The following is an 11553-nucleotide window of genomic DNA, read 5'->3' as shown; positions in this document are numbered from 1 at the left end:
GTCTGCTCGCCTCACAGGTTAATGTATTTTTTCTTTTAACAAAAGAGGGGGGGTGGTTTAACTGAGGTAATAAAAGGGACAGTTTTGCTGTACGCAAGAGGCCTCTCTCTCTCTCTCTCTCTCACGCACGCACGCGCACACACACACACACACACACACACGCACGCACCGGTCTCTTCTCCTCCTATCTATTGTTATCCGCCTCGGTCCATCTCCACTGCAATCTTCAGTGAGTTGCTGGTTTTGGGTCTCCAGCTAATCTATAGAGGAAAATGATGCGGTACAGAACGAAACGAGGGCCACGCAAGCAGTCTTAAGTAATGAATAAACGGAAAGAACGGGCGAGCCAAATTAAAAGAGAGAGAGAGAGAGTGACTTGAAAAAATTAGATATTTTAAAATTAAAAACACACCAGTAGATTGATGTTTTTTATTTTAGTAATTAACCCACACCTTAATCAAACTAAACCCTTTAGCCACCAACCGTCACCCAACATATCAGATAATCAGTGTAAAGATCCAATGAGCACAAGCAGAAAATGAACCAAGACAGCAAGGCATAACAGTGAGGCCAAATACCATCTGGCACTTCCAAGACATGGTATACACAGGTCAAAGGTATGAACCACCATTCCTAAAAACAGGGGCCTATTCAGGAAATGAAATACAGACTACATATTCATGTGCAGCGGCATATTTATGTTTCTCAGGACAACAATCTTTATGTATGGAATGTCCCTGGTGGATAGACCAATAGTATAAACATGCTGGCCTTAAAACAGGCTTTATTCAGGAAATAAGAAAACTATATGGAGTTTTCCCCAGACTGGGAGTGGTACGTGCGGCGCCTCAGCTGTGTCTCTGGATTGGGCTGCTGCAGAAAGATTCTCGTTGGATCATTCGGGTCCACATATCTGCCAAATGAAAATCAACAATCAGAGAAACCAAGACACAATCTATGGAGTAAATCAAGAACTGGAATGGTTAAGTCATTTACGCTGTTCTCATCATTTCGTCAACTGGAGTTTGTGCGGCTACCAAAGGATCTGACAGCTGCTGTACCCCTGAACCATAATGCTGATTATACTGCCTCACTGATGTTATCAAATTGAAAAATAGAGGGACGAATGTTCCACAACCACCTTCCTTGAATAGAATCTTGAAGGAATGAGTAGAATATAATGCCCTGTGTTGGTCGTCAGGGACTACCTGGGATTTGCCATAAGAGGTATAGGTTAATAAAAAGGACATGCAAACATGGTTTCATACACACGAAGATGAACCAAAAATCAAACTCTTTGGTATGCACTTACAGGCTCCACGAGTCCAGAAATATTGTTGCAATGGAATATTGGCTGGTTAAACTTTTCACCATGGACGTGAAGCTGAACACCAAGCAAGTAAGAAATCAGCAAGAGGTTGAGTGTAGGTGCATGGTTTTGCTTCCATACTTGAGTGATAAGACATAAAAATATCAATCGCACAAACATTTCAAGTTTTATTCCAGCAGGCCCACCTCACCCTGTGCTCTATTCCACTTGGGGTCAAGCACATAAAGCTTAAAAACCTTAATCCCAGCCACTCAGGGCCTCTAATTAATCTCTGATGCAAAGTTCAGTATATCCTGGTGCTGAATTCAAATTTACAATTGAAGATGAGAACATTGACATGGTTCTAGAAGTGGATGAAAAAATTACAATTGGAGGGGGTTCTGTGCCTGTCTGTGAATAAGTTTGGAGATTGGATATTAATCTTAGTCTCCCTCTAAAAAAGTTTCAAGCTTGAGAGTGATTTTGTCCATGGAAACCCCCCCCCCCCAAACCATCACTTTTCTTAAGGTGGCCTCTTTAGCTTGGTTTACTCTTTGTTGGCTTCTATCCTTGCTTCTGACATTCTGCAGAGGATCATATGGTCACAAATTAGTGTTTCATATGCAAAAAATATGGGCATCATCTATCATCTTTTATACTACATAGCGGCTTGATTTGGAGCCTTATTTTTATTACTGGATCGTTTCAGCTACAGGTTTGGAGGTCTTTTGCACCTAAGGTTGTTCTTGCCCCAACCACGGCTTGAGACATGCCTAGATGGCCACTCCTTTTTGTGTTATCTAGCATATTTGGCACTAGACAGATAAGAGGGCCTTTGGAAGCATAAAGGATCTTATTTCTGGAGCTAATGGAATCATCCACATTCCCTTTTTTTCTTCCCCTAAATTAGGTAGGACACTTTTTGATGGCCTCCCTTTCCTTTTTTTGCTGTTGATTTCTTTGTATGGGTAGTATCTTTTGTTGAGGCTCATTGTGCCTCCCTTGTATAGAGTTCACACCTTATTGTTCGTTTTTTTCTTTTTTCCCACAGTATTGTTGCTAATCCAGCCAAAACAAAATCTGGGGTAGGGTAGGCGCCAAAAGCACCTAATTTGGGAATCATTATTCTCAACAAAAGACCAGCTCCAATTAGACCTCATGCAAGCCCAAATCCAAGCTGGAAGCATGTATTCCACTTAAATATTGGATTATTAAATAAATTCACATTCATGCCCTTTTTCTGTTCTCTACATCTTTCTCAAATGATCCTCATTCAGTATTACTATTGCAACCAAAACCCATTCATCATTTCTATTGGTCATTATCAAGCCCAAAAGATGAAGGAAGAAGAGTGGAAATAACTTCCAAGATCATTAAAGCACTGGACTTCAATAGCCCAACAGTAAGATGAGCTTAATTTTTCTTTAAAAATTCAATTAATGAGATACCCAGTGTTTCTAAATGGAGGTGGTTTGATTAGTTCTTGTTGGAGAGTCCTAAGTGAAATAGGAGTGTTACAAAGAGATAAAGAAGACTGCTAAAGGAGTTGGAAAGATAAGCAGAAAGTTTGAAGATTAAAGCTCATAGAAATCAGGAGAAATAATAGGAGTAGATGTGATTGTTATCTTTTATTGTTTATTGCTTAAATTCTGTTATAGTTTATCTTATTGCTGCATATTATCTCCTAAATATTAGGATTAGATAGCTTAGAACTTGTATAAATAGATTTCTATTCATTGAATCAATTAACAAGTTTGAGTTCTAGTTCTACAAACTTAGTTGAAGTTCTCGGGTGTTATACCCTTAGAACAAAATCTGTTACTCGGCTCTATCTAGCCTAACGATCCAAGATAGATGGATCCGCAAGGCCGTGGGAATACAGCTCCAATTGCAGCGGAGTCATCTGATAGTTCGGCTCTTCAACAATCCTCAATCCCAACGACTGTGGTGTCTCACAACACCATGTCATTGGACAGCAATACCTTGCAAATCACCCAATATAGGTTAAACGGGAGAAACTTTAAAGGATGGTTTCAATCCGTAACCTTGGTGATAAAAGGCAAGGGAAATTATGGCTACCTAACCGGGGCAATTCCAACACCACCAGAAGATTCAGGAGATTATCAAAGATGGGAGGTAGAAAATTCAATCTTGGTGGCTTGGATCATCAACTCTATGGAGCCAAAGCTAGGTCGACCCTATCTCTTCTATAAAATGGCAAAGGAAATTTGGGAGGCTGTTCAAGAAATCTACTTCGATCTTGAAAATGCAACCCAATACTTCGAGGTTAGAGCTGCAATTCAGACTACCAAGTAAGGCAGCCTCGGCATGACAGAATACTATAACAACCTAATGGAGTTATGGCAAGAGATGGATCTGTTTTATGATCCTAACTGGAAGTGTGCAGAAGACAGCCAAAAAAATAGCAAGATGCTGGAAAATGAGAGAATTTTTTATTTCCTCCAAGGGCTCAATCCAGATTTGGACGAGGTAAGAGGCAGACTTCTAGGCACTAAACCATTACCATCCCTTCGAGAAGTGTTTGCAGAGGTAAGAGCAGAAAAAAAGTAATGCTTCCATCTACAACGGAACATAACTCAAGATCAGCCCTTACTTACAAAAAGGGAAGATAATTCTAAGGAAAAGCAATGGTGAGAGCACTGCAACCGACCCTATCACACCAAAAGTACCTGCTGGAAGTTGCATGGAAAACCCCCAAACTGGAAACCAAGACATAAGAAGGAGTAAGAGAGATTAGCCTATGCAACAACAAGTGCTCCTACTAGTGAAAACAAAACAGGTATGAGTCTAACTCATGATCAGCTTGAGTTTCTACAGAAGCTGTTACAAAACTCTCATATTACAAGGGAATCAGAGGATATTGCACCAGGTCACTCAGCATCTATGGCACAAAAAAGTAATCAGCCTTTGTCTTTGACCACTAGAAAGATAAATAAAGATTGTTGGATGGTAGATACCGGAGCATCTGATCATATGACCGGATCTACTGCCACACTTGATATTTTTCAGATTGAAGAAAAGGAGCTAAATATTTTGATGGCTGATGGAACACAATCATTGGTAAAAGGAAAGGGAAATGTTTATGTGGCTGATTTATTGCTCAAATCAGTGTTAAATGTGCCAAACTTAGAATATAGTCTGTTATCAGCGAGCAAATTAACAAAAGACTTGGATTGCATTGTGACATTTTTTCCTTCATATTGTGTTTTTCAAGACTGATTCTCGGGGAAGACGATTGGCAGTGCTGAGGAGAGGGATGGACTTTATTGGCTTTCCGATAACAAGAATTCTCTTAGTCAAGTTCCACATAGGTTTTCTCTTATAGCTAGCTTAGATTCTGAAATTTTATTATGGCATAGACGTTTTGGTCATCCTAGTTTTCCATATTTGAAACACTTGTACCCCAATTTATTTATCAATAAAGAAAAGTTGGTACTCAAGTGTGATCATTGCATTCTTGCCAAACAAACTCATAGCACTTATCAACTGAACCCATATACTCCATCTAAACCATTCCATTTGATTCATAGTGATATATGGGGCCCAACTAGAATTCCAAACCTAAATGGTGTAAGAATAAGATGGTTCATAACATTCATTGATGACCATACAAGGTTATGCTGGGTATACCTAATGAAAGAAAAATCCGAGGCATGTGCCATTTTTCAGATTTTTCATAAACTCATTTTGAATGTTTTTCAGTCCTCTATTTGCATTCTTAGGATTGACAATGGCCGAGAATTCTTTTCTTATCCATTCACCTAATATCTAACTACCAATGGGATCTTTCACCAAAGTACTTGTCCTTACACCCCTCAACAAAATGGAATAGTTGAAAGAAAAAATCGACACTTACTTGAAGTGGCTAGATCCCTTATGTTCACAAGTTCCGTTCCAAATAGATATTGGGGGGAGACAGTCTTAACAGCCGCTTATCTCATCAATAGGCTGCCTTCCAAAGTCCTAAAATACCAAACCCTCTTGCACAACCTTACATCTATTTTTCCTCACGTTCGGATTCTAAACAATCTTCCTCCTAAAGTATTTGGATGTGTAGTATATGTCTACCAAACCAGTCCAAATCGTCATAAACTTGAACCAAGAGCCTTAAAGTGTATATTCATTGGGTATCCTCCTACTCAAAAGGGTTATAAGTGCTTTTGTCCAACATCACAAAAAGTTCTTATCTCATGTGATGTAACCTTTGTGGAGAATGAGTTATACTACTCAAATACCACACCTCAAATGAAGGACAACCATTGGGATCCTACTATTCCTATGCCCATTTTATTCCCAGTCCTTCAACCCATTCCTAATAATGATTCAAATCCAACAACTGCTGCTAATTATCCTCAGCCAGCCTCATTGTCCGAGCCTTCCTCCCTCTCATGAATCTCTAAACCCAGCTGGACCTATGGAAACTGATATAGAAGAAGACTTGAACGTGGAAAAACCAATAAAAGTCTATTCAAGGCGAGGTAAAAGTCCAGCTCCTCAACTCAGCCAATTGTTAGAACCGAGGGAAGGTCCAGCAACTGAGGGAGAAAATAATGATGCTAACAGTGAGTTAGATCTTCCTATTGCTATTAGAAAGGGCATCAGATCATGTGTGAAACATCCAATCTCCAATTACTTGACATATTCCAGGTTATTTCCTAAATTCAAGACCTTCATTACTACTTTGGATGGAGTGAATATACCTCGAAACATCTAAGAAGCCATAGCTGATTCTAAATGGAAGGAGGCAGTGATGGAAGAAATAAGGGCACTCAAAGGCAATCACACATGGGAAGTGGTTGATAGTCCGAAAAATACGAAGATCATTGGCTGCAAATAGGTGTTTACAGTTAAATACAACTCAGATGGAAGTGTGGACAGATATAAGGCTAGGCTTGTTGCCCAAGGTTACTCTCAAACCTATGGAATAGATTATGAAGAAACCTTTGCTCCGGTTGCTAAATTAAACTCCATTAGAGTATTATTGTCTATTGCTGTGAATTTGGATTGGGAGCTATTTCAATTTGATATCAAGAATGCATTTCTAAATGGAGAATTAGAAGAAGAAGTGTATATGAAAATTCCACCCAGGTTTGAGAAAGAAGAGAGGATTGGCAAGGTATGTAAGCTTCATAAATCTCTTTATGGTTTAAAGCAATCTCCTAGAGCATGGTTTAAGAAATTCAACTCTACTTTGACTCAATTCAGTTACACACAAGGGAAGTCTGACCACACTTTATTTATCAAACATACCAATGGAAAAAGATGCATTTTGATTGTGTATGTAGATGATATAATTGTTACAGGGGATGATGTTCAAGAAATTGCAGCCCTAAAACAGAAGCTAAAGGCAGAATTTGTGCTAAAGGACTTGGGAACAATGAAGTATTTTTTGGGGATGGAAATTGCAAGGAGTAAAGAAGGTATGATAATATCTCAAAGAAAATATACTCTTGATCTTCTAGAGATACAGGAATGATTGGATGCAAACCAAGATACACTCCTCTAGAAAAAAATTGAAAATATGTGAAAAGAGATAATGATCCTCAGGTGGATAAGGAGAGGTATCAACGACTAGTTGGAAGACTAATCTATTTGTCTTTAACTCGTCCAGACATAACTTATTATGTGAGCATCATAAGCCAATTTATGCATGCTCCAACACAACAACATATGGCAGTTGTATACCACATTTTGAGGTACTTGAAAGGAACACCAGGTAAGGGATTATTGTTTCAAAAGAGTAAATGAAAGGGGGGCTGAAGGATATTCCAATACAGATTGGGCAGGATCAGTGATGGACAGCCGGTCTACATCAAGTTTTTGCACAAAATTGTGGGGCAACCTAGTCACATGGAAAAGCAAAAAACAATCTATAGTGGCAAGAAGCAGTGTTGAGGCAAAATTCAAGGCCATTGCCCAAGGAATTTGTGAGCAAATTTGGTTAGTAAGATTAATGGAGGATCTACAACTACCACTAACAAAGCCAACAAAGCTTTACAGTGATAGCAAATCAGCTATATGTATTGTTAACAATCCAGTACAACATGATAGAATGAAACATGTCAGGATCGACCAGAGTTTCATCCAACGGGAAATTGAAGAAGGAGACATCAAATTGACATATATTCTTACAGCAGAATAGGTAGCGGATGTGCTCACCAAATCCATGACAAGATCAAGTTTTGAGACTCTCATCAACAAGCAAGGAATGAGAGATATCTATTCCTTAGCTTGAGGGGGAGTGTTACAAAGAGATAAAGAAGACAGCTAAAGGAGTTGGAAAGATACGCAGAAAGTTTGAAGATTAAAGCTCCTAGAAATCAGGAGAAATAATAGGAGTAGATGTGATTGTTATCTTTTATTGTTTATTGCTTAAATTCTGTTATAGTTTATCTTATTGCTGCATATTATCTCCTAAATATTAGGATTAGATAGCTTAGAACTTGTATAAATAGATTTCTATTCATTGAATCAATTAACAAGTTTGAGTTCTACAAACTTAGTTGAAGTTCTCGGGTGTTATACCCTTAGAACAAAATCTGTTCAGTTCTTATTGATTCAACTGGAACTAAAAACCAAGAAAAAATTGGAAAAGGGCAAACCAATGAAATGGAAATTGTAGAAATAATTTAGTTAAAGAATAGCTGGCAGTTGTCCTGTATAAACTTACAGAACAAGGTCAACAAATTAACTGAGGCAAAATAAAGAAAAGAGAAAAAAAACAATACAAACAAAAGAAGTTTACAAAAGGACCAGCCATGTATTCAGAACTCTATGTTTCTATGACAAAGCAGTTTCTTCAAAGTTTCCCAAACAGTTTCTAAGCAAAATGATAAGTAAAAGGCAAGCAGAAAGTTATTTCCATACCAGGGGCATATCAAAAGCAATAAAATTCTCAACAGGTTTGGTAGCAACAAAGACCATCCGTACGTTTGACAAGAAGATTCTTCCCTTTGCTTTAACCTTTCCCCCATGAGAACTGGAGAAAAAAAAAGTGCAAAACACACAAAAAAGTTAAAATCTGCACACTGTAACTGAGGCCAGTTTAAATTTTGGTACAACTACCACAATACATTAGGCCTTAATTTCAAAATGTGAGGTCAATTACATAAACTCTAACTCGCTAATCATCTCCATCTATGGACATATCTTCTATAATGCCTTTATAACTCATCTATACCTAAGAGTTTCCTACCAAGTTTTTAATGCTCTTTCTCTACTTCTTTTGCTAAAAACTGCTCTATTCCATCAACTCTCTTCACCGGGTGCTCTATCAATTTTCTTCTCATATGGCCAAACCATCTTAAGTCTCACACATCCCATCTTGAGCAGGAACCATCTGAAGTCTCTACCTTATTACGAATTAATAGTATCATTTCTTGTATGACCATTAAACCATCATAACATCTTATCACATAAAACATAGGACACACTTTTCCATTTTAACCATCACTAGTATCCTCATTAATCCATCAATCTCTTTGAATGATTGATTCAAGATATCTAAATTGGCCTTTTCATGGGTGATTAGATTTTCAAGTCTCGCACGTCACCATAACATCATAGGATAGGGGTAAGAGAAAGAAAGGTGCTTCATGTAAAGGGAGGCCTTGTGCATGTAGTTGTAAACCAAAGCAAAACACAGCAAAAAGATCATGAAAACTGAACAAAACCAAACACCAGTTTGATTCTTGGCCACCTGTTCACTTTGGTAAGATTTATCACAATGTAACACATTCAACAAAAGTTGTATTTTTTTTATTATATTTTGTTTAATAGAATCTACGGTGATTTTATAAACTGGGAAAAAATAAAAACAAACAGCAGAGCCTGAATATCAATGTATACATATCTTGGGATAATTCAAGTGCTCCTAGCCCTCGTGAAGATTTTTAAACGGAGAAACTAAAAAATATGGAGGAAAATTTCATAATCTATCATCGTAAGTTTCAACAGCCATTTTCAATTTAAAATCTTCCATGATGTTCTCCTTAAATGTCTGGCCTAATTATTTTCGAACCAGAACTAGGGTGGGTTCGTCTGAATAAACTCAGAATCATGCCTATTCAACCTACAACCATTTAAGTTCATCCTTAAGAATCATACAAAGTCATAACATTACACAAATCAAATTCTACACAGTTACACACCTAAGCAAAAGAATATATGATAAACAGGCCCCTCTGTTATTCCAGATGTGTTCCAGCCCTTTTCCCAACTAACTTGCTAAAGCATATTTCTCTTAAATTTGTACGCCATGATCGTATAAATTACACCATCAGATATACCATCCTCGTTTTTGCCTCTTGAAAAGATGATTAAGATTCATTGAACCACTCACAAAATAACATCCCTCTCATAAAATAATTACCTTCACTAAGATGATTCTATATCAAAGTCATGCACGCCTTTTTAACATAAATTTCTTCAGAAAAGGGGGGAGGGATGCAACACTAACCCGGGAATCTTGTCAATCTCAAATTCGACGCCATCTCTGCTCAAGACAAACATCTCGTTGGCAAAAGGAACGGGCATCCCGTTAGGAAACAACTGAGGATTCAAAGCCATTTTGCGGCCAAGGAACTGAATTGAATAACCCTAAAGCCGATCAGGTGTTGGAGTTGCTTGTTCAGAACAATGAAGATCGAAACAATCCAACCATGCCTCGCTATATGAGCCCTAATTACAGGGTAAATCTTCGAATCCAGAAGCACTTTCCTCCGTGTTCTACGTCCTTCTGGATTCCGGACGCATAAAATTGAAGTCCGCGTCGGGGTCGGTCTATGTCTGGAGAAATTGCATAAGACCCCCTAAATTAACATCCAGTGCCAGTTCAATCTCCTAAATTACAAAATGCTGCACTAACGTCCCCTGAGTTTCGACCAAACACCGATTTTGTCCTATTAAATCATATCAATATAGGTTTAATACATCTTAAAATACCTCAACTATTACAAAATATGACATTTAGTCCATCACCTAAAAAAGTTTAAGATTCAATCTTTAAACAATTAAAAAGATACATTTTTAGCCCTTACCGTTTATATCTGTTTGTACGTGACATCACGCGTCTAAAGTACGTGACATAACAACGCGTGACATCACTCACTGTGATAAAGCCTACTCCGACATAAGCAAATAATAGCGAAGCCCACTATGACGGTAGCGACCGAAGGATAAGTCGACGGCCATGGTCGTGGCCCTCTCTCGCTCTCTCTCTTTATATATATATATATATATATATTGCACAAACTCACATCCATCTTCGCTCATGGCTTGCGCTTTCTTGGCAAACTCGCTTTATCGTAGCTTGGAATGGGTCGAAATCCTTCTTCTTGTGTCTTGGCGAGAGGGATTATCTAAGAACTTTCTTGTTGATCGGCGATTTAGGAGAATAAGCGAAGTCATGATTGAGGAATTGTAACTGAAGCGGCGGCTTCAGGGGCTTGATCTTGCTGTCGTCGAATAGCTCATCAGCGGCGGAGACCGATGCTCACTTCAATGGCCCACTGAACTCCAACTCGAAATCGTTGTCATTTTCTTTATTATTATCTCTCTTGGTTTTCGGAATTCCAGGCTTTTCTTCCAATTTGAAAGGGATCGTGGAAAAGAGATCGACGTCGGACGCCGCAACATATCAGTCGCGGGAGAAGAAAAAAAAGCGGGTGGGACTGATGGGGGCACTGAAGAATAAGTTTCTGAAGCTTTGGGGACTGGACGACGCGCTTATGTACGGAGAAGTGCACGCGCTGTCGAAGTTGAAATCCCCCGTCGGCGACGGTATCATCACTTTCATCTCCATTTCTTGGATTCGGAAAAAAGAACTGAAAACCAATTAATCTTAAAGACTTCACAACAGTTGACAACTAAAGTTAGGTGTAGAGAAAAAAAGAAATATGGAAGAGAAAAAAGAAACAACAGCGAAGCAGAGAGAACAGAGTAGAAGCTGCAAAGCAGCCTTTTGAACTGTCCTTAGTGTGGTGCGACCTATTTTGAAGGTTGTACACAAGCCAGCTCTTTCTCTCTCACAACAATGGCCGCGTTCATCACCACTGCCATGGTTGGTCGGTGATGGTTACGTTCATAACAACCATATGTGTGCGTGTGTTTGTGTATATTGGGGGGTAGGTGATGGCTGCAACCATGGTTGGGGGATGGGTAATGGCCGTGGCCATGGCGGTTGGTGATGACTACCATGGCTGGGCCTTGTGTGTGTTTGTGTA

At 38.8% G+C, this 11553-nt stretch overlaps 1 protein-coding gene across 1 annotated transcript; it reads right to left on the bottom strand.

Moving 5' to 3' along the window:
- Positions 1-559: 559 nt before the first annotated feature.
- LOC127810574 (UPF0664 stress-induced protein C29B12.11c) lies at positions 560-10079 on the bottom strand. Its single transcript, XM_052350117.1, has 5 exons — positions 9789-10079; positions 8198-8309; positions 1313-1384; positions 997-1208; positions 560-913 (listed from the first exon to the last, which is right to left on the bottom strand). Exons 1-5 carry the CDS (start codon positions 9896-9898, stop codon positions 805-807), a joined length of 615 nt encoding a protein of 204 aa, XP_052206077.1. The 5' UTR covers positions 9899-10079; the 3' UTR covers positions 560-804.
- Positions 10080-11553: the final 1474 nt, after the last annotated feature.

Source organism: Diospyros lotus, chromosome 9, assembly GCF_014633365.1.
Source record: "Diospyros lotus cultivar Yz01 chromosome 9, ASM1463336v1, whole genome shotgun sequence".
Lineage (NCBI taxonomy): Eukaryota > Viridiplantae > Streptophyta > Magnoliopsida > Ericales > Ebenaceae > Diospyros > Diospyros lotus.
Note: the sequence above shows the minus strand (reverse complement) of the source record. Positions and strands in the feature narration are given on the sequence as shown.

Bases quoted from the DNA above. Each gene is read 5' to 3' on its own strand.
- LOC127810574 (XM_052350117.1), bottom strand. From the start codon at position 9,898: ATGGCTTTGAATCCTCAGTTGTTTCCTAACGGGATGCCCGTTCCTTTT. The intron at 8,310-9,788 runs GTTAGTGTTGCA...TTTTTTCTCCAG, and splicing joins GAGATTGACAAGATTCCCGG to TTCTCATGGGGGAAAGGTTA. The intron at 1,209-1,312 runs GTAAGTGCATAC...GGCAAATCCCAG, and splicing joins TTTCTGGACTCGTGGAGCCT to GTAGTCCCTGACGACCAACA.